The sequence below is a fragment of the Triticum aestivum genome, chromosome 3A (genome assembly GCF_018294505.1).
Source record: "Triticum aestivum cultivar Chinese Spring chromosome 3A, IWGSC CS RefSeq v2.1, whole genome shotgun sequence".
Classification (NCBI taxonomy): domain Eukaryota; kingdom Viridiplantae; phylum Streptophyta; class Magnoliopsida; order Poales; family Poaceae; genus Triticum; species Triticum aestivum.
The window spans coordinates 727151480-727175946 of NC_057800.1; the positions used below are offsets into that span (position 1 = coordinate 727151480).

At 40.6% G+C, this 24467-nt stretch overlaps 1 protein-coding gene across 1 annotated transcript in view; it reads right to left on the reverse strand.

Moving 5' to 3' along the window:
* Positions 1-448: 448 nt before the first annotated feature.
* Positions 449-24467, reverse strand: part of LOC123057283 (polyubiquitin-like) — a 29798-nt gene continuing 5779 nt past the window's right edge. The window contains exons 2-3 of the mRNA XM_044480351.1: positions 9204-9209; positions 449-1119 (exon numbers count right to left, since the gene is read on the reverse strand). Of these exons, the coding sequence (XP_044336286.1) occupies positions 449-1119; positions 9204-9209 (677 nt within the window). The remainder of the gene's footprint in view (positions 1120-9203; positions 9210-24467) is intronic.

The window sequence follows — 24467 nt, forward strand, 5'->3', positions numbered from 1 at the left end:
ATATTAATGAACAAACACTTATGTCCTACTAGCCTGACATCACCACAAGCATAAGCAATGACTTTACCCGTTAGGATTCCGGTTGCTTCAACTTTTGACTGTCATGGCATAGATAAAAAAACAAGGATAAACACAGAAATTAACCGCACTGAGTAAATTAGCAGTCGGCAAAACTGCTTGCAGGCTGTATTTTTAAATCAACTAACTTATGCCAAGACAGGCCCAAGGACTCTTTAATAGTAGATTCTTTCCTTGATTGATAAGAACTACTCAAACACATCAACGTACTAGCAATGATAGTTTTGCTGCTAATTAACACACCACTACCAGAACAACGGAACAAGAGTGGAGCAATATTAACGTAATAGAATGATGATAGTACACCACTACTGGAAGGAAGGCTCCAGCAAAATAAAACAGGTTGTTGAATGGCAGGCCATTCAGCTCATCAGCAACCACAAAGGCGGTACACCAATTGAAAGGTATCATTGCTCTTAATGTTGTAGTCCGCCAGGGTGCGGTGGTCCTCCAGCTGCTTGCCAGCAAAGACGAGGCGCTGCTGTCTAGGAGGAACACCGTTTTTCTCGTAGATCTTCACCTTGACACTGTCAACGGTGTCCGAGCTCCCAACCTTAAGGTTGAGGCTCTTCCATTCCGGCGTCTTCACAAAGATTTGCATCACACCATCTGGGCTACACGGGAGGAGGATGAGGAGAAGAGTGGACCCTTTACAAATGTTGTGGTCAGCCAAGGTGCGCTTGCCGTCCTCCAGCTGTTTGCTGGCAAAGATGAGGCACTGCTGGACCTTGGGAAAGCCCTCAGTGTTTTCGATCTTGGCCTTCACCTTGTCAATGGTGTCTAGGCTGTCGACTTCGAGAGTGATGGTCCTTCTTTCTAGCGTTTCTGTCACAAAGATTTGCATCTTTTCTTGGAGGTCAAGCGTGAAATCATGCTTGATGCCGTAATCCGCCAATGTACGGTTGTCTTCCAGCTGCACCCCATCGAAGACGAGGCGGTACTGCTCCTGGATCTTTGCCTTGATGGTGTAAAGGGTGTCTGTCAAGTGGACCCCCCTGAGACAGATTTTCCTGCCGGCGGGATTCTTGACAAAGATGTGCACTTTGGATGGACTAGCAAACCAAAAACCACCAATTGTTAGACAATATTTAGGCTGTAGAACAATACACAAAAAACATCAACAATTCCAGCAGTTTGTACAAGCAGCTACCTAAATAAAAAACAATATACTCTGTAAATACGTTGTTTATACAAAACATGGTTTCACACTAAGCCTAGCATGCAAACATTTCAAGACTTGTGCAACCATAAAAATAGACATGCATGGTTCACTCAGTTCTGTACATTGAAGAGACTAGTTAGGTGCCCATACATTGCTAGAAAATAGAAGGGAACATATAGAATTATTCATCAAGTCATACTTCTATTCGGTTAACAAACTTGTCAAGTGAGACACAAGTTGTTAACCGTGTAGTAACAAACATCTCCATCTTTCTCTACTCCCCCCCTCTACAGCCACCACCATGTGCGGTGTTGTCTTGCTCCCCATTAGGCATCTCCATCTTCTACCTCCTCAAGGGAGAAGACAATCTCTTTCCTCACCTCTCTCTGCCCAAAACTTACCACACTACAGCTGCGTCATCACCCACTGACCCCTCATCATTCCCCATCAGTCTCACAGTTCCATTATGCTAATGGCCCGCTCCACCATTTCATCCCACTCCGATGTCATGTGTGTGCCCAGCAGATCTCAAGCATGTTCCCAATCACCACCAGCAATGGATGGTGGCATCTTAGTATATGGACACTCATATAGGACATGCGGCAACTTCAACACATGTCCTACTGTGTGGTAACAAAGGTGCATCATTTGATTCATGCGACAGTGGCAAACAAGATTCTTCTCCAAGTATGATGCCTAATCTTCAGCAAGCTTTGCTACCTATCGTGTAGCTATAAACATCAAGTTTCTCCAAATTTCCTCCTTGTCAATCATCGCACACTCCTACACCTCTATTCCCTCTCGCCACAATTGTATTCAAAATATGATGATGCATATTGTCAGATGTGCTTGAGGCAAATTTACATGCGACTAACCAAATCAAAGGAGAAAAGCTATTTTGTTGATTATCCTCCATATATAAAAACAAAAGGTACAACTATATACAAAGACAGCTCACTAATCCCAAACTTCAACGAATATGCATGACTAATCTCTACTCCTAATGGAGCAGTTGGTAGCCTGGTACTCCAGTTTTATTTTCGTCCGGTTTTTATTCGTCACCTCCCACCACCCCCATCAACTGGTTTTTCTCCTTTCCATGAAAAACCAAATCTTATTGAAGGAGATATCTTGTTTCGTGCTTACTTTGGCAGGTTCTGATTCATTCCAATCACGTAAATAAATAGATAATTCAGAATTCAGAATTCTCACCATATACTTGAGATTACCTTCCTAAAATATAGACGTAATATTTTCCTCAATAACCTTCCAAAACAAAATGAGATATTCCTCAATAACAAATCTTAATCTAGGCAAATGAGGCTGAGGGGAGCACGACACAGCGCCCTCGCTGCACGAGATCAAGAACCAGTCTATTCAGAATGAACGAAGAGTCGAAGAGTCTCATCTCCATCCGCTTCGGTGTCGTGCCGGCAGTCATTGCAGAGCCAAACACACCTGTCCAGGCTGCGGCATGGTCAGGGCTCCACAGTTTGTAGGGTGGATGGTTGCATGGGGCCATTCTTGCTGCTGATGCCATGGGGCACCTTACGCGGCTCCTCCCCCGCACCCGGTGGAGCTGTGAACGGCTGCGTCCGCTCGGCTGTGTCGGCGTGTGTGTGTTCTGATCATCTGATGTGTGTGCGGTTGATGCTTTGCTGCTGTAGGCTGATGAACAGTGTTCATGCGTGCATGTGCTAGAGTCTGCTCATGTGTGCGTGTGCTAGACTGATGTATATTATCTGTTTTTTTTGCGGGAACTAATGTATATTATCTACTGTTGCAGGATATTTGAGGTCACCGTGAGCACATCTAGCAGCACAACTCCTTTAATCCGAGGTAAAACATACACCCCACTGCCTACCCCCCTTTTCTATTTCTGAAATATTTGACACTAGAAGAGAACGTTGATTTACCTCTGAATAATTGGCTTCTTGTAGACAGATTGTGTGCTATTGAATTATTCTTGTTCACATGTTAAAGTATCATTTGTAATTGCATTGTAGATAGACAGAAAAACAAAGATGTTAATTTATGTGGTCTGCAATCCAGTGTTTGTCAACATGATAACATTGGTTGTTCAATCCAGAAAAAGAAAAAGAAGAGAGGCAATTACGTACGCCCCATTTGATGAGAGAGATAGGATGAGAAGAGAGTATTTTGACAACAAAATATGGAAGAATGACACAACTTGTCTGAACATGCTTAGGCTTCGGAGAGAACCTTTCTTTAGGTTTTGTCAAATCTTTAGGAATCACAACTTGCTAAAGGACACAATACACTTGACTGTTGAGCAGCAAGTAGCCATGTTCTTGCACTCTTTTTTGTTTTGGTCTATTATGAAACAGTATAATTTTTCGAAATTATGACTGTACATAACATGTTTTCTTTCCTTCCATTGAAAAATTGAAAATTATGAGGGTAATCTCACCATCTCAAGTCAAAAAGGTTACCACAACCCTTATCCTTCATTTATCCCTCGAACCAAACACTACAATGGCTATCCTCAACCACGTTTCATCTTTTGAACCAAAAAAAATATGGGATAACTGCACCCTTCCAACCAAACTGAAAAAGGGCTATCCCTAGCCAGCTGGTTGGGGATGCCCTCAACCACCCTAAGGCGTGCTTTGTTTAGTACCTGACCTTTGACTCTGTAGCCCACTAAGGTCTGGTGAGTGCACATGCTCAATTATGTGATGTAGTTGTTTTCATGTTCTACAATTCGGTGGTACTAGGTTGTGTGCCCAATGGGATGTTCTTAAAGATCTGAACTTGTTTCAATGGAGGCATACAATTCAGTTGAGAACTATTTTCTCAACAACCATTGGATGCTACAGGTCTGGGTATAGCTAATTCAGTTGAATCTTGGCTAAGAGGTTATCTGGTAGTTAGGGCAAGCACATTTTATTCTCGAGCCATTGAATCTTTTGGTGAAATGCATCAAGCTGGTTTTAGCATGACCATTCATGTAATGCCAGCTTATTTTCTAAAGTAGGCTAATTTAGTACGCTTAGCCAATTGCAAACAGGGTCATGTAATAGGTAGGATCAACAAGAGTTGGCTGGCAACTGCTATATAGTACATATATGTTATGGATCAACAAGAGTTGTTATTTTTTTCTTTTTGTTAATTTAAGGCCTTAAGGTTATGTTGTTAAATGCGTACACAGAACTTAGTTCCAGATTTAACAAGATTACATTTTACAATTAGCTTTATAGTTGGTGTTGATCATAATCAATAAGTGTCCAGAGCATTTCAATTATTTTTTGCTTTGTGCACTTTAAATCCCTAGCGTTCAGTATGCCTATTTGTAGCATATTGCAGACTTGTAGTGAAGTAGCGCCATGCAAAGTACTAGATGCACCTTATTTTCAAATATGCTTTTCTGAAAATGTAATATACTTAAGGCAGCTTGTGTTAGTTTTTTGGTATTACTCCCGTCGTCCCAAAATAAGTGTCTCTTAACTTTGTACTAACTTTAGTACAAAATTGTACTAAAGTTGAGACAGTTTATTTTGGGATGGAGGGAGTATGTGACTTCCACCTGATAGTAAATAGTTATACTATTTATGAGATATAGTAGAATCAATTATACATGGGGTATAAAGTAGAAAATTGTAAGGCATCATATTTTGTTTCTTGGGATACCACCACACAAGTAGTAATTTCATGGAATAAAACAATCCCTTTGTCTAGCATGTTTTAACTTTTCACATGGCCCGTTGAACGACCATTCAATTTAGAAGACACATTTAAAATTGTGTGGTTTTGCAACACCTCTTATTTTGCTCAACAAAGAAATAACAATGCTGCACCAAACAGTTCTTTTAAGTTCTGTATTTACTTCCTAAATGCATCAGTTATGCACACAATAATTTTTTACTAAGGTTCTTACTGATATAAGTCCCAACTATATATTTGAACCTTTCTAGCAATATGAATAACCATCCATGTTAGTATATTATCCTTTTTCTGATAATGATGTGTTGCAGCTCTAGAAACTAGGTCTCTCATCCACGTCAATAATGCTTGACAATCAATTCATTTGTCAAATAAATTGTGAACAATGATGTCAGATATGTCAACCAGCTAGCTATGTATATAATTTTTGTGAGCTCTGGATTTAACTGATATGTCTAGCCAGAACGAAATAGCAAGTTTTGTGCAACTTCAAATTTTCAGAGAAAATGATGCTTAGTTGAAGGGGTAGTTTTGGCTCTGGACTTTTGAACTATTAATTACTTACAAATTGAAGTACATAACTAACCCAGAAGGCACTGGCATCTCAATTACCTGACTACCTATCTTCTCTGCATGCTGCCACTTTCGGATAAAATGCCACCTTTTCATTTCTTTCTAAAGAAGTACAATGTTACAGTTAATAATCCTTCATTATATTGCTTGTATTACAGAAGAAATGATTTCCCTTCTTTTCAAATCGAAAACAGCTGACACGCCCAAGTGTGAAGTAGTTGATGGTCGAGAATTGAAATCAAGGCACAGGGGAGAGATCTCAACTATCCCATCTATAAGGACCACATCTATAACAGGTTTGTTGATTTCTCCCCAAACATTTTCAGTTGTTGCATATAGTTGTGCGCAAATACTTGACATGCTTTTGCTTCGACATAGAAGGATTGGCAAGAGTTCAATTTTGTTCAAAATTGTGTTGATTTTAATGTCGTTTCATTTTTAGTTTAAGTACGCAAGGACCCAAAGTTATTCAAGAACCTTCTTACCCATGACCACTATGAGCAGGTGTTGCATCAGGTCTCGCTGTGCTGGAAGCTCTCTAGGAATGACTTCGCTGCCGTGCCTCGCTTAGCACCATAATTAGCACGGTCCGGATTGCAGTCAAGACTCATCGAAGCAGATCAATAAGATCATGGGGCTTGTCCTACTATTTCAATGCAATCATATAACTAATAACCAGTCCATTCATCAATATCATCCTTCTGTAAAATGATTTAGTAGGCTAGCTCACGATGTGAAATTATGAGATCGTTTGATCTGCCCATTTTCACTAGCATTCCCTTTTGGATAGCATTCACATGGTAATTCATATCTCTTGTGAAGGCCAAAATTTAATCACCACTAGAACTATGATAATTAGCCTCCTTTCATAATTAATCTCAATACATGCTTACATGGATATGCTAATTTTTATTGTAATGAAAAACAATTCAATTTTTATGAATAGTTTTGTCCATATCTTCCAGGTTACTTCTTTCAGCGAAGTCAACATTTAAGGTGGCCAACCTGATGTGGTGTCTGTGTGCATGCTCTGAAAAAGTCATTTATGTGCAGGCTGTGAAGGATACTTCAAAACTTACATTTCAGTGAAGGATACTTCTATCAGCGATGGCAACATTTCAACGAAGGATACTTCAGAACTTACATGTTGGAAATGTCGTATGTGTGCATGCTCTGAAAAGATGAACATGTGTATGTGTCCTGTTATTTTGTATCTATTTAATAATATATTAATGGTGTCAAGAGGACAAGTCCATGTTCTTCATGTCAAGTACTATAAGTCTCTCTCGAAAGAAAATATTCTTTATACAACAAGACAATACTTATTATGATTTTTGCATGAAGTCATGGTTTCTTTCCTTGGATTGTGGGTTTGCATCAGTGGCTGCAAGTCGAGGCTGCCTACATTGCCACTGACAGTAGGGCACTATATTTTTTTCCTTTTTCAGTGAGAAGGTTATTAGTTCTTCTATTTTGATTAACCGTGTTATGATAAATACGAAGAATCTCATTAACGGAGTTTTTAATTGTTTTGGGTGCGTATCAAAGAAACAAGGGCATGCATTGTTGCTGAACGACGACAAAGTTTGGTAATGTAGGCTGTAGGAGAAACGGGGAGAATCATTCCAGGGATTGTAAATGGTTGAGATAGAAAAATATACGCATATGACATTTATTTTGTTTTCTATGAAGGATTTTTACATCATAGGGATCCCCTACTTGGTGAAAGTTGTGGTGTCCATGGGAGAGGCAAGGAGCACGAGCATATGAGAGAAATAGTGTAGTGCAGAGAGCAGGGACTAGATGCCCGTTATGAAGTTGTGTCATAGTAACCAGCTAGAGGGACGATGATGCATGAAATCAGTTCCATAACAAAATACAAATATGATGGATGAGTCATCAATTCAAGTGAGAAGAACTTGTTTCATGTGATTTGTAGTGGCCAAAAGCGGAAACAAATTGTTTGCACAACACCTAATTCGACAACAAAAGTGCTACGCCTTGATCATTATGTGCATGTGATATGATCCTAGATATTTTTCTTTGTATGGGGTGATTCTAATAGTGAGGTAGGAGGGTTCGTACGAGTGGAGCTATCGTATCTCATGCAATGCTTACACGGGAAAATAATGAGAGCAATTTAGGTTTTTTGATGTATAACATTGCAAAATTGTACAAGGACCTTATTTAACTGTCAGAACTTTTTATAGGGAGTGCATGATGATGAATGTTGGAAGACATTCAAAGTTAGAGATGATGGGAATGCTTATGGCAATATGGCGAACTTAAGAAAACATATGCGAATTTGAGCCGGGTGGCAATGTAGAGCCGAAGCCAAGTGTCTGCTATTCATTTGTTAGATTTGAAGTGGGGTGACAACATAGCAAATTATTACACAAATGATCGAAGAGCTGAAGTTGAGAGGCCTGTGATAGATTCATCTGTTGGCCCGTGGCAACGCACGGGCGCTCTACTAGTATAGCTGGAGAAGAACATTCATGGCGAAGAAACCGTCTAGCTCCGTGTGAAGATTTGGAAGCTTTTCAAAATAAAACCTTAATAAAATATCCACTATTTGATTGAAGGGGTTGTTCATATGTTCTTTTTCTAAGAAATCAACAGATCAAATAAATAAAGCAGGATAAGAAGCAAAAAGCACACATGTAGAAAACATCTCTGGTTTTAATCCAATGGACCAACTATTGCTTGTTGCTATGACAAATGTTTTTCATTGTGAACAGGAAATGTGAAACTACAGTTCAGTATAACGAAGTAATCTTCTGGCCAAAGAAATTACCAACTAATAGACATAAGCTTGTTCCCGTGGATATAACAAGCAGATCACAATAAACGATTAAAAGGTTTGATTACAACTTGCATTCATTGCAAGGTTCAAGATCAATAAACAATTTATAAGCACTGACTAACATGAAAATCAAATCTTCCATTACGGATTGGCATACCAATTATTTATAGAACAGTTACAAGTGTTCTGTGATAATTTAGTTCCTTTTTCAAAGAAATGTGTAGCTACAATATAAAGTTCAGGTGTTCATAATGGGACTATTAGCACTTGAGTACTTGAACACTCGAAACTCATATTTGACAGGCCGAAGAAGAGTCGATTTGATCTTTTGACCCAATTAGCGAGCTGAGGGATCTAAGCTGACAAAGTATGTGTTCCAGAATCTGATAATAGAGTTTATCCAGTGAACAAAATGATTCCTAATAACAGGATAATGCACTGATCGTAACAGCAACCGAGGGGCTGACTTGCACCTTGCAGCTAGCTAGTACTCCCTCCATTCCATAATGTAGTGCCTATAGATTTTTATAAAAGTCAAACTTTGCCAACTTTGACCAAGTGTATAGAGAAAATTGTCTACATCTACAATACCAAACATGTATATTTTGAAAATATCACTCACGATGTATCCAATGAGATGCATTTGGTATTCTAGATGTACCTACTTTTCTCTATATACATGGTCAAAGTTTGTAATGTTTGACTTTTGTAAAAATCTATAGGCACTACATTATGGAACGGAGGGAGTATTAACTGCAGGAGACATGCATACAAAATAGAAAAACTGTCTAAAAAGAGAACTCTGATCACTTACTCGTCCATGTCGGCACCGTCAATCTGCGATGAATGGCTGCCACCATCGTCTTTGTTGTCCCCGCCACTGCTGCCGCTATCGCCAACTTCCTCCTCGGAATCTGCTAAGTGCATCAAACATGCAAGCCACTCAATAACCCCGCACAGAACAAAGAATGTGATGAGTACTATGCATCGTGCAGATTGCGAGCAGGAGTCGGTAAAACTCACCATGCATGCTACCTTCCGTGCCAAAGGTAGAGACAGCAGAAGCAGCTTCCTCGACATGGTCTTCCAGCTTGGGACCAGCGGGCGACAGGTGCAGGCGCTTCTTCAGGGGCATTCTGGCAGTCTGTCAAGGATTTCATTTTCATGTTAGTAAAGGATTCTGCGCAGGCATCCCTGTGACAATCAGTAATTGATATGCCAATTAATTGCTAATAATGAAAGATTTGTTTTTTATGTTAGTCAAAACGTGATGCAGGTGCGGCAAGTTGGGGTGCGGGGGGCCAAAAAGTAAACATAAAGTTCTCAATTAACTTACTAACACATTCTAGAATAGAATCAATAGCTAGCAGGCAAATGCCAAATCAGCCAACAAGACTCACCAGCTAGCTAGCTAGAGAGCACCATTCAGAGTTGCTACACTACAATGCATCGATCTTAATCGGAAAACAGAATATTCAGGTTTAGTAACTAAACTTAACAGCATGCACATGCTTCCGTCCAGCTTTTATATTTACATAAAAAACGTCAACACTTGCAAGTTGCAACAGGTCGTACAAGCAATGACAGAAATATATAGTCACAAAGGCGAACGAATACATATGACGATTTTGGACAATCTTTGCTGTTTATCTTGTGCAAATAAACAAAACAAAATTTCAAAAATCATTAGATTCTGTAGTGAGGACATACATGTAACAAGAACTGCCATGTATATCACCGATCTCTAGATGAAGAGATTCTTCCACGAGAAGCAATTTGATGGAGAATTATAATCCTAAGATCGGACATATAAGATGATATTGACAGTAGGATCTAGAGATGCTAGAATTCGACCAATCCATATGTGAACAATTGCACAGCTGTAGATCCGAGGTCTGGAAATCAATTACATTCATTATAAAAAACAAAACAGTGGTACACCAACTACAATAGCATCAAAAAACAACTAGTGTGAGGAACACAGGCACCACAACCAAAGCAGCAGGGCTGTTTTTGAGGGGGGCCAGCCATCGCAGCAAACACTAGAGCAGGGGAGGGGCGGATGCATCTCGCTAGCCTGCACTAGGGCAGCAGGGCTCTCAACAACACCGTCTCTCTCGTCATCGGAGTTGGAGGAGCTAGGTCAGGCGGGTAGGGTTCTGGCGTTGGGTTGCTCGGGGAAGGATGAGGATTGAAAAATCCACGGCGCAGACGAAGTAGATGGAAGAGAGAGCGAGCGGATTAGGGCTGGGCTTACCGAGAGGAGGAAGATCTCCGCCCGAGTGCGGTAGGAACTGCGGGTGGGCGGCGGCGGCGGAGGAGGAAGGAGAGCGGTCCAAGCGAGAGATAGAGAGGAGAGGAGAGGGTTTCTTCTTTTTCTTTTTTGGCGATGGAGGGTTTCTTTTTTATTATATATATAGAAAAGGAGAGGACAAGCGGATATTCCATTCTGAGCTCGGGCTCAGTTGAACCTGAAATCAGCACCATTCGCTACCATCTGGATCTGTGCATGTGACTGTATTTGCGTCAGGTATAGACATTGTATTGCACTCAAATATGGTATGTTCCTGCGTGCATTAATTGCGACGGCCACCGTCACCTTCAGCTGGAACAGATGACCCGTGCACGGCTCAGTCCTGTACCCCGCTGAGCCGTCTTGGTTGGTTAGCTGCTGCAAGGGACACACATCCGGCTCGTCTGTATTACACATGGCAATGAGGCATGATTTGTCATTAACGAAATAATACGAATGCCATTTTCTATTTCCTGAGGCATGATTTGCATCTTTTACACGCACGCACCACCTCACACCAGTCATGACCAAAAAACTACGACTAGAAATGTACTAACAGATGCACTCCGGCAACAAGGTCCTACATTACAACACCAATGGTTTCGACAATCAAAAAAGCTGGCTCACGCATATCAGACTACTACCTTCAACAAGTGCTCCCAAAATGCAAACCCCAGTAACTACGCTAGTAGTCAAAGCTCTACATGCGAGACCGAAAAAACACAGCGACACAGACGGTCAACAAAACCAACTCTTTGTTTGCCTACGCTTACAGGAGATGCTACTGACCCCCTCTTCGTGTGAGCAAGTGTCACTAAAGTCAATCGGCACATACATGGTCGGATCCATTTTCCACATCAGTTATAGCAACACTTTATTTGACCTGCATGCCGAAGGTTGGGAAATCGCCGAAACCTTCTTCCAAAAGAACCGCAACCTGAGTCCACGCCCACTTCCTGCTTGTAGCTCGTTCCGCCTTTGCCATCCATGAGGACAACTTCACCCTGGAACACTTATCACCGTGGAGCAATCGCATAAAACCAAAGGCGAACGTTGCCTGCTCTGAGTTTGCAGTGCTCACCTCGCCATCATCCTGCGCTGCTTCATCTGGCTGTATCAGATTATTCGTGTACACATCTATGTGCTTGGCTGTGATTCTCTTATATTAGTTTACAAAGGGAGTACCAACTATTGTCAGCCGCCCACAGTAGCCGTATTAATGCAGGTCAGTCGCCATCTACACGACCTTCTATTCTCTGCATCTGGCTTACCCTGCTTTGCAAAACCGAGTCATTGTCAATTACATTTCCAACTATTTTATATTCACTTCTTCTTCAGTACAACCCCCTAAACACAACTATTTTATATTCACTTCTTCTTCGGTACAACCCCCTAAACACAACTATTTTATATTCACTTCTTCTTCGGTACAACCCCCCTAAACACATCAACGCACGAGATTTCTTCATACCCCTTCATAACAAAGGGCAGGATAGTCTTTTTTTAAAATACGTCCCGAACATGTATATGGGATGGGAGACACCCTCAACTGGGCCGGCCCATTGGTGAAGGCTGGAGAGAGGGCGACACGAGATGTAAAAATTCACAAAATACATGCCTTCGCTAAGAATCGAACCACAGACCTTTATACATTAAGTTAAAAGGCTCGCCAGTTGACCTGACTAGCGTTTGCGAATGGTTAGGAACGTGCAAACTTAAGAAACCCTCCCCCCGGAATTATTGGGCCCATGAGCCGAAACGGGAACACCACGAAAAACGCACAGGAAAAAATGGAAATAAATCTCTTAGCTAATCGCCGCTATTAATTAGGCATATTAACTAACATGTGCATGCAATGGTGCTGCATGATCCAATCAAGGAAACCCATGCGCTAGCTTTCATGGAGAGACTAGGGAATAAAGTGACGTGCTTAAATGCAGCAGCCTAATTGTTTTTTTTATAAACTATACAACAGCCTAGTAAACATGGTACAAGTTTTGGTGGCTCTTGGACCCAATAAACCCAAATGGAGAGAGTGACACCAAGAAAATTCTGAATGAATTTTTAAAAATTGAATAATGTTTCATAATCCAACATTTTTTTTGAACAACTTGAACATGTTTAAAAAAATCATTTTTCATAAAAGCATGAAAATATTTTAAAAAATTGAATAATAGTTTATACAAGCATGAACATTTCAAATTTTTAAGGAGATATGTTAATTCCAAATATTAAGAACATTTTTTCCGAGCAACATTTTGAACACTTTTACAGAAATATGAGGAGCATGCAAACTTTAGAACTAACAGTTTGAATAGTTTTTTGAACACTTCCTTTCCTTTTAGCTTCTTATGTGGCTAATGTAACTTTACAAATTTTCAGGAAAACAAATTCATGTGTTTAAAACCGGCTTTTGTTTTATTTTACTCTGGGTTTTTTTCAGGAAAATAAATTCGTGTGTTTAGAACATGGTCTAGTTTTGGACATTCTCGAGACCTCCCCAACTTTTGCTAGCGGATGGGCATGCGCACGGTAGGCATCCATGCCAGGTTTGGACGATTCCAACACCTTATGCAAGTTGTGTGACGTCTGGCCATTTATCGATCATTTTCATTGAGAAAACTCCAGAAAATGCAAACACTGCCGAAAAACTCAAACAACTTGGGATGGTGCCTTGAATTGGTCATAAAAGTTCATGGACAAATTTGCGGTCATTTGAAGATGCAAAAAAAGCACTCGTATACGAACTCATCTGGCCTACCCGGACACCCTGCATTGAACATGATATATTTTTGGACATGCATAAAATGACCCGGGCATGCCCATGGCAGACAATCATGCCAGGTTTGAATGATTTCCGACACCATGCGCAAGTTGCGTCACGTTCGGCCATTTGTGGTCCATTTTTCATCGAGAGAACTCCATAAATTGCAAAAACAAATTGAAAACTCAAACAAATTGGCATGGTGCCTTGAATTGGTGATATAAGCTCATGGAATTTTTTGGGTCATTTCACCATGCCGATAAAACGTGCTCTCATACGGACCCATCTCGCCTACCCAAACAACACCCGTTGAAAATGGTCCATTTTTTGGACATGCATGAAATGACCCAACTATTGCCAATAGGTGGGCATGCTCATGGTTTGAACGAATTTTGACACTATATGCAAGTTGCATCATGTTCGAGCATGTATAGCCATTTTTCATCGAGAAAACTATAGAAATTGAAAGAACTGTTAAAAACTCAAACAACTTGGCATGGTGCCTTGGATTGGCTATTTAAGCTTATGGGAAAAAATTGGAGTCATTTAAAGATGTCAAATAAAACATGCTCTCATACGGAACCTTTTGGCCTGCCCGAGCACCTTGTTAAACATGGTCTATTTTCGGACATGTATGAACTGACCCCGACTTTTACGAGCAGGTGAGAATGCTCATGGTAGGCATCCACGCCAGATTTGAATTATTTCCGACACCATATGCAAGTTGCGTCACATCTGGCCATTTATCGCCTTTTTTTTACTAAGAAAAACACCAGAAAACGGAAAATTTCTAGAAAACCAATACAACTTGGCACGGTGCCTTGAATTGATCATACAAGTCAATGAAAAAAATTGAGTTCATTTAACGGATGTTGAGAAACAACATGCTCTCAGTGCAGCCTTGTCACATATCTAGGCACCCTATGTTGTACATGGTTTTTTTTGGACATTCAAAAAAGGCATCAACTTTGGTCAACAGGTGGGCATGCACATTGTGAAGATGTGAACACTTTTTCAAATTTGCCAGCGTTTTTTCATATTTGCGAATAATTTTTGAATTTATTTATTTTCTAGGGCTTAAGCATTTTTTCTTCTCTTCTGGTTAATTGATTTTCTCCTTCTTGAACTTTACAAGTAAATGCGCACGTACAACGCACGTTAATATTTAAGCAATATATTAATTGCATGCGGATATTAGGTGTGCTATTATTTGTATATTAATCTCGTAATTAGTGCAATATTTGGTATGATATTAATTGCACGTCAAACACGTTTAGTGCTCGTCATTGGAGCAGTCTAGGTCGTTGGATTGACTTAGTTCGATGGCCGAGGTCAGTTGGACCTGCCTCTTTGGATCTTTTTATATTGTTATAGATATAGATTATTCTTTTTGAAACCTGTGCAAAAAAATTCAGTATTTTACAACGTGTTCCTTTAAAAAAAATATAAATTCAAAAAATGTACAGGATTTCCAAAAAATATTCTTTTTTCTAGAAATTGTTTTGAATGTTAAGAATCTTGCTGTTTACAATTTTTTCTCAACACTCTAATAATGTTCACTTTCCCAAAAATGTTTGGAAATTTAAAAATATGTTAGTTTTTTAAAATTGTTTGTGGTTTCCCAAAATGTTCGAGCTTTTGTACAAAAATTTAAAAAATGCTCATGTTTACCTATTTTTCATAAATTCTAAAAATATACGAGAATTTCAGAATAGGTTATTGTTTTCTGAAAACTGTTCCAGTTTTCAAATTTTTCTCAAAACTCAAAAAATGTTTCGGAATTACTTAAAATGTTCACGGTTTTGAAAAATTGCTCAGAATTTCCGAAATTCCAAAAATGTCCACGTATTTGCAGAAGATATTTAGGATTTTCAAAAAGGCAAGTTTTTAAAAAATTTGAATTTTAAACCTTTTCTAGAGTTGTCGGAAAACAATTGTTGGATTTAAAAAAATTACTCGGTTTTTGAGAAAAAATTATTCATAATTTCCAAGAAAAGATAAAAAATCCAAAAGCTGCCAGGATTATGTGTTGTAGTTAGTTCTTAAAGTGGCACGCTCTTTATTTTCCACTAATGTCTATCAGGTTGATTGGTAGGTAGCTGCAACACTCTAAGTTGGAGCTGCAGAGTTCGAATCCCTGTAGGCCGGTCCCTTTGTAATTCTTTTTTTAGCGACTATATACCTGCCGTAGGTGCGAGCGCTACGAGATACCTTCATGGGCCGGCCCAATCGGTGGTACGCAGAGGGTATACGTTCTAGCGGGCAACTTATCATACGTATAAAGTGGGTATACCATGTCAAAAGTCCATATTGCGCTTTATACGTTTTGGATGGGGGTTGTACCGAAGCGGGACTTTTATATTCTCTAACAAACGAAAAAACAGATTTAAGTACACACCGAGCAGCCACAAACGATCTCCTGCATTGACTTTGTCCTCTCGGCATTCAATCTGCTTCCACACCAACAGTCCATGGGAACAACTAGAATCATGCATTGATGTCTCAAAACATTTTTTGCATTTGAAAGTACTCCCTCCATCCCATAATGTAAGTTGTTTTTTGACTCTAGTGTAATGTCAAAAAACGTCTTACATTATGAGACGGAGGGAGTAGTATGGAAGCATGTAACCAGTTCCTTCAGTTAAAAGATACACTGACTTTGTTGGCATTTAACAAATCAAAGAAGATATACACCAGGTCCTCCAGGTTAATTTTCTGCGGTCATAAATATCAAGCTGTTCCATTCGAAAAGCAAATCTTTTTCTCAAAGGATGGCATGTTGTGAACAACAACCTTATGCATCTACAACAACAAGTTGCTGCCTGCAATCACTTTGCAACTATATACCTGCCGTAGGTGCGAGCGCTACGAGATACCTTCATGGGCCGGCCCAATCGGTGGTACGCAGAGGGTATACGTTCTAGCGGGCAACTTATCATACGTATAAAGTGGGTATACCATGTCAAAAGTCCATATTGCGCTTTATACGTTTTGGATGGGGGTTGTACCGAAGCGGGACTTTTATATTCTCTAACAAACGAAAAAACAGATTTAAGTACACACCGAGCAGCCACAAACGATCTCCTGCATTGACTTTGTCCTCTCGGCATTCAATCTGCTTCCACACCAACAGTCCATGGGAACAACTAGAATCATGCATTGATGTCTCAAAACATTTTTTGCATTTGAAAGTACTCCCTCCATCCCATAATGTAAGTTGTTTTTTGACTCTAGTGTAATGTCAAAAAACGTCTTACATTATGAGACGGAGGGAGTAGTATGGAAGCATGTAACCAGTTCCTTCAGTTAAAAGATACACTGACTTTGTTGGCATTTAACAAATCAAAGAAGATATACACCAGGTCCTCCAGGTTAATTTTCTGCGGTCATAAATATCAAGCTGTTCCATTCGAAAAGCAAATCTTTTTCTCAAAGGATGGCATGTTGTGAACAACAACCTTATGCATCTACAACAACAAGTTGCTGCCTGCAATCACTTTGCAACAGCTGGATTATTTTCTCTCATTTTCCTTGCGGTGGATCTATTTTTTTTGTCAATGCGCAGCAGCAGCGACTACCGCTCCGGCGATGACTGTCGTTTCCTCCATCACTTTACAAGCAGCCACAATGGACATGATCAGGCTATTACGAAAAAAGATGAACTGCTGGGTCTAGGCGGTGACGGGAAGCTCAGGAAGCCAATGAGTCATGCGAGCAGCTTCAAGACCAGACTATGCCTATGCTTTGTCGCCAGCGGATGCCAGTTGGCCTATGGCAAAGTTGAGCTGCGCAGGCCAGACGCATCTTCAGAAGTCCAAGATCAAGTGGTTCTCATGCTGTTTGTGATGATCGTGGCCTATGGCAAAGTTGAGCTGAGCTGGCAAAGTTGTGTCTTCTGTTTTGCAGAAATGCCTAAATATAAATTTGTCTATTCTTGTCGTAGTCCATTTTTTCGGTTCAATGAAGGCATGATAGGCAAGGCAACAAAAATGGATTGAATAGGAACTCACCGTATCTCTTATTCTCTTCCTCGAATTTTAACTGAACAGTACAATTTTTCATGTATCTAGACAGCACCTCTTCCACTCCTATTTTACATGTAATACATGCATTATCAGCTTCGGTTGTTACCTTCTCTTGGATAATGAGCAGGGTAAGTGTTAGTTGGAGAGAGATGTATACAAGGTTTTTGGGATCCCTTGCAGTCATCGCAAAATCAAAGGCACGGATGCCAACATAAACCCTGAAGCAATTTAGTTCTTATAGGTATCACTTGAAATGAATAAGATAGGGGTTCACAGCTTGCGCGGAGCAGAAGAGTTCCTTTTGCGCGACATCAACGAGAATTCCAGCAAGCTTGAAAAAGATTGTTTCCAGATAGCCTTTGTTATATTTGTCATGGGCCATGTCCTTGCTCTATTATGTACCAGCTGTTGTGGGTCGTGCGCAGCAGCCTTATAAATGCAGGACACTCATAGTGGCATGACCTACTATTCTCTGCCTCTCGTTTCCCCTGTATAATTTGATAAAAACACAAATGCCATCATTTAAACACACTTGCAGCACCGAAACCCATGGCTGCCACTTATTTTCCAAAACGATAATTACATGAATCAGTTTTTACCGAGCAGCCGCAGACAATTTCTTGCATTGACTTTGTCCTTTCGGCGTTTAGCCGGCTCTTATAGAAGTCGCCTCTCACAATGAATTGAAACTTAGGCCTAGTGTGGGATGTACTAAACTTTTCATAGGTTCCGCATACTTCCGAATAGATTGTTCCAATGCACTCATCCGTGATGGGCATGGAGTCCTGTCTGGTGGTGCACTACCGAGTCGTAACCTAAATTTACAAACCGGCCTTCAATAGTAAAATACTTCCAGCTGAATTTGCATAAAAGTAGTTACAGCAGCTATACTGTTATGATCGCGTACCATGGTTTACATTTCTACTGCTGCATAGATCAGTTCCTGCATTTTTCATTCGTGCTACTGTGAGCTCAGATATTCTTTTTTTTTGTTTGGCTACATGAACGTGGGGCAAACACTCTGAACAAATGCAATTCTACAATGACAGTGTTTGGGGTTCAGACCTTTTCGTCCAGCGGGGCCTTGCCGGTTGATTCTGTCAGTTGACCGCGCCGACCAAGTAGGAGAAGCATCCGGACGACGGCACACCACCCCGTGTGCTCTCTCCGGGACAGCGCTGCCGATCTGCTGCCCGCAACCAGACCCATTGTTTGAGTCCCCCGGGACTCCACCGTTGGTCAAGCTCTCCAGCAGAAAGGCCAGAGGCACCGGATCTGTGTGATCCAAGCTATCGACGAACTCCTCCCGGAGCGGGAACCTGATTTCAAGTGGCAACCAGCGCCGGTCATGGCCAGCGTTAGCTTATTTCTCCCGGCGTGCCCACTGACACTGCTTACCCCAAGAAACATATTAGATCCCCCGGGAACTAACCTATCCACGGCATCAAGCATGGACTCAAGCACACAATCTTCCATCTTCTAGTTTCTGGTAAGATCAAGCGCCGCCGCCTGTCCTCCCGTAATCCATGAAGGCGGAACAGAGGTGATTTCTGCGGGTAGAGGGGGGGAGACGACTCCAAACGTCGCCGTTTTATCCAAACGGGCTCCACACTTTTCTGATTCGTGGCTCGGTGCAAACCAAACGTCCTGTTCCACGGACCACATAACTGGCAAGCGAAACGGGCCTTTCCCCGCGTACGATCTGGGCCCACAAAAGCTCCACTGTTTCCTACTGTATATCGAATATGTGAAGAGGGGAAAAACGAGAGAGGGGAGAGAATGATTGGAATGAAAAGTCTTCTCATTGATTGAAGAATAGGGGTATATATACCCAATACAAAGGCGGTTTACAAAGGGGCAGTTGTCAATGAGACAACCGACATAGCAGGGATTAACCTATTAATTAACTTAATTAATTAACTCCTAACACCCCCCCTAATCAATGCTTGTCTTGGTGAGTATGCATCATCTTGATAAATAATACTCCTTGTATGTCTTTGCCTTTAAGAATATTCATCATCTTCATCTTGAGAAATCCTTATATAATCTTTAAAGTCTCCTCCAAAAAACCTGTGGGAAAAATATGAGGAGAATAGTGTAGATATGTTGCTAAAACTTCTTTAAACCCATTGGGAAAAAATAATAAGGAGAAAAATGATGCAACATATAATGATTATTGTCTCTTGAAAACTCATATGAGAAAAACCTTTGAGGAAGGATAAAACTCGTTGGTGAGTTTAGAGAACAATAAATATGCTTTGTATACTTTCCTTTAAAAACCCGATGGGGAAAAAACTTGAAAGTATAACATATGATCTTTAAAAGATATTGCCTCATTAAAAACCGTTATGAGAAACTTCGAGAGAAAACTCATAAGGGAAAAGAGTGCAATCTGATATGCCATTGAAAACTCCCTTAAAACCCAGTGGGAAAAATATAAGGAGAAAAATGATATGGCATATACATACACTTGTGTTGTATTGTCTCGTTAAAAACCTTTTATGAGAAACCATTAGGAAAAACTCATGAAGGGAAAAAGAGTACAATATATGCAATCTAATGATTGTTAATGGGTTATACTTTGGGAGATTACTCCCCCCCTGAACTTTGCCAATCTCGAGGATGTCTCATATTAATTACATTGACATGATCATGACATTAGGAATAATCCATTGGATTTTCCAGTATTTTGTTTGCAAATTGTTTCCTCGCTTTCTATAATTCATGAGGATAAGTGACCTCGAGCAATGTGCTTTGTGATATTGCTCTTCATATAACCTGTATGTATTGAGTAACACAAGTGGTAGCATCTTGATAAATCAAGTTATGTTATTCTGATGAATCTCAACCACATGGTTTTAAGTGTGATTAATCATTCTGCTAAGCAAAACATATTTTCAATGCCTTTATATAAATCAATTATGTCAGAATGATAAGTGGAAGTAGCCGTTAAATTCTATTTAGACGACTTCCATAAGAAGGCTATTCCATCAAACTCAGTCATTGATATGGCTTTGTTGGGATCAAGTAAAGAGCCAATATCATATATCATATCATGGTCAAATCTTGTTTTTCCTGATGGAATTGTCTAAGATTTATTGTGAACTTGGGATATAACTCAATATTCCTCACATCGACCATATAAGTTTTGTTCGTATGATATATCCACATTGAACTTCTCATATATGTTTTGGATATATGTTGATTGATATGTATTCTTGAGAGAATGCTCAAGTTGTAAACTTAAGCTAAATTTGGTTTAATCCAAATTTTCCGCCTTGAGATGATTTTGTGTATGTTTAGGTCTTGTATAGACTATAGACATTGATGATGAAGTCATTGATATACACTAAGTGATATAAGGAAATCAAATTTGGGATTCCCTTATTAACACATAAGCAATCATCATTCTTTGAGTAATCCTATTTGAAGAAGGAACTCATTTAGTCAGTAGTACCATATGATTTCTGACTATTTCAAGTCATAGAGTGACTTATGAAGTTTTACACAAAACTTGTTACGATTTGCGTTTGGATTCGGAAGTTTTAGCCCTTCAGGGACTTCAATAGAGATATCTGAAATGAGCGACTCATATGAGTATGTAGCCACTTCATCCATCAACTGCATGGACAATATTATTATTTTTATTCCCTATGATATTTAGTATCGAAACATAATTCCACTCATACCAAGAGGGTATGTTACATTGTAATCGATGTCGGGTCTCTGCGGGAACCCTTTTGCTACAAGCCTCACTTTCTCACCACCTCATTAACTTTGTCTATGAATGAGAAGTTTTTAGTATTTCATGTGGAAGATACTTATGAGGAGTAGGTATTACTGCGGTAAATACCACTCGTTTGCAGAGCGAGTGCTATTCTTCATTACTTGCTTCCTTTTATGTGAACCAATATGAGTGCAAGAGGCACTCTACCATGGATTTTGGTTCAGGGCCCAAAAGGTTTAGTAATTTAAGAAGAAATATATGTCGACAATTGTAGTCTTTTATGTTATATGATTCTGGTGGAATCGATGAAATTTGTGGAAATGTATCTATTCCTTTTAACTCCTTGTGATTTCCTAAAACAAGAAAGTCAAGGTGTTTCGATGTCCCGGCATCCAAAATTTTGTGCACAATTATGCCGGATTTCAGATGATGAGCATCCTATAAGGTGTCTCTCAACTTGATGTTGAATTACATTTACTGGTTGAGGATGTAATTTCCTCTGTTTCCGCGGAAGCATATGAGAAATTATATCTCGTGTGGTCAGGCTTTCTCCCCCTCTTGCTCTCATTTGGGGAGAAGAGTGGTTTATCAGGTACCTCCACTCTTTCCGACACTTTACTGCAGGAATATATAATTTGTGACACCTTGTCATGAGTAAATGTATATGGCTGATTTGCAATGTGTTGCAAATATATGATTCTCTAAACTTCTAGTTCAGATTCTTTGAGTACGTGGATATAAGGATTGAATGTCAATAACATTTCTAATTTATTTCTCGACATTCTTTGTGGTACTTATCTCCCCCTAATGCCGAAAAATATCCTTATTGCTGATGCAATTAGCATACGGGCTATGAATAATTTTGATTGACGGATAAATTGTTATTCCTCACATAGATCCCTAAATTTCTGTGAGTGCCCATTGATGTATGCAGGAGTGGTGATATCGGCATGTAACCGAATTATCGCAGATGAGAAATACTTTGTTGATTTCCACGTAGTTACTACAAGGGGAAAGTAGTATGATATGCAGTTGGTACGATTTAGATCATACTTACGGTGTGTAAGGCCGTATGTGTCCAACAAGAGGCTGGTAAATTTACAATTCTTTAAAAGTGGTAATGTAATTCATTTGACTATCTTTGATAAGAAATTTAGTTAAACCATTTTGGGTATGTACATAGAGTATCGAATGCAATCATAAAAGTCTCGTGAAATGAGTTCAACGACATTGTCCATTCGAATGGGTTTATCCTTTGTTCAAGAGAATTTGCTCCTACTTTGATAAGTTAAGCAATTTAATGAGTAAGATCATGATTGTGTGTGATAAGAGACACACTTAAAAAATATTTTATGAATGTGTATATGAGTACCATGAAGTATCTAAATTACTCCAGACAATGGTCCAATATTCCACATATATCTTTTGAATGTGTTCAAGTAAGAATAAGTGGCTCATTTAGAATTTTAAGATGAGAGTTCCTTAAAACTGATTTTCCCTATGGCACATGTGGTGCACATATAATCTGATGATATGGGGAATATTGTGCAACTTGTTAAGTTGTGACCAACCGAATTGTCAACAATTTTCTAATCATCCCCAAACCAGGATGACTAAGGCTATCAAGCCTAATATTTTATTTATTAATACTTAGAAAATCATTGTGTACGCAACAATATTGAGTATGAATTGAAACATACATTCAAATTTATTGAATATTGTATCCAAGGGATATGATATTGGACATTTTACTACATGTAGTAGTACAAGTATAGGCTAATAATATGTTAGGATAATTAGGAGATTACCTGAGGTCTCCGATATTCTTGAGTGCAAATGACTTCATCCTCCATTTTCTGCACTAGATTTTGGTCCTCCTTCCGATGAAGATTCTGAGAAAAATCCTGATGATGTACTACTTGGAACTCCTTCTCGTTCTTGGTCGTAGTAACAATTGAGATCACGGGTTTGCTATTCGCATAATTTAATGCGTCATCGTCCTGCAGAAAAAGTGGCCTAGATCTTCGTTATTTTTCTTGTGACCCCCTTCTTTCTTGTTCTGTACTTGGCCGGGGATTGTGGTCGCTGATGCAGATGTGCGTCTGAGAACGCCGCGGGTTGCTGCGCCTTTTCGCCGGGAAGCCGGGCCGATGGCCGGGGGCGACGTCGTTCGGCCCTTTCATAGCGCGCGGGGAGGACGCCGCTTGGAGCGGGAGAAGCCGCGGTGAAGAGCGCCGCCACTGCATTGGCTGCTGCGCACCTAGAAGCCGCTGCGCCATTTCTCTTCCTATCTCGGATGAACTCGCTCTTGGTAGAGGCGTGCTGATAACGTGTGAAGAGAGGAAAAACGAGAGGGGAGAGAATGATTGGAATGAACAGTCTTCTCATTGATTGAAGAATAGGGGTATATATACCCAATACAAAGGCGGTTTACAAAGGGGCAGTTGTCAATGAGACAACCAACATAGCAGGGATTAACCTATTAATTAACTTAATTAATTAACTCCTAACATAATACAACCCTTTTTCCCCGTTCCGCAGCAGACGCGGCAGCAGGATTTGTTCGCATCCCGAGTAACGAGCGGACGACAAAGATTTCGGGAGCATATGGGCTCGAGCACCGAATCGCCGCTTCCGAGGACAAGTCCTTTTTATAGGGGGGGAAAGGAGAGGAGAGTTTTTTCTAGTTGAAGAAACAACACACTTTATTTATTCAACCAAGTTTATACGCAGGCTTAGAGCATCTAGGGCCGGCCGCCTCAAACCCGCCTCATACATACGGATGGGCTGCCTGGTGACGATTTTTCGACCCAGGCGGGCTCCTTAAACGGACCTCAAGCACAACCCGATCCCACCGCAAATTGCACCAAATCCATCAAATCCTTCCTCCTCCTCCCGTCGCCCTCCAACCTTTCCCATGCCCGGACCCTCACAGTCCTCACCCCCTTGCTCCCAATCCCCACCACCGGTCCCAATCCAACGCCGGAGATGTCGTCCAGCCCGACCCAAACCGCCGCGACGGAGACGCGGTCCGCCTCGTTCGTCAGCGGGATCCCTTGGTTGGCTGCGACTTGCAAGACAGAGAACGTCACCCGGAAGTTGTGGCGATGCTGGCAGCAAGAGAGGGAGGCGGTGGCAGCGTCCCAGGGAGGTTCGAACATGGTGGAGCAGCTGTCTCCTCCACCGTGCCAGGATCCCGGCACCCTTTCCATCCAAGCGTCGACGCGGATTACGCTGTCCGACCCCGTTGGGACAAAGGAGGATTCGACGGTCGACTGGGCGATTCCAGAGAGCTTTCCGCCCATGCAAATGCCGGCGGACATGCCTTCCGTGACGTCGCGGCTACAAAAATGAC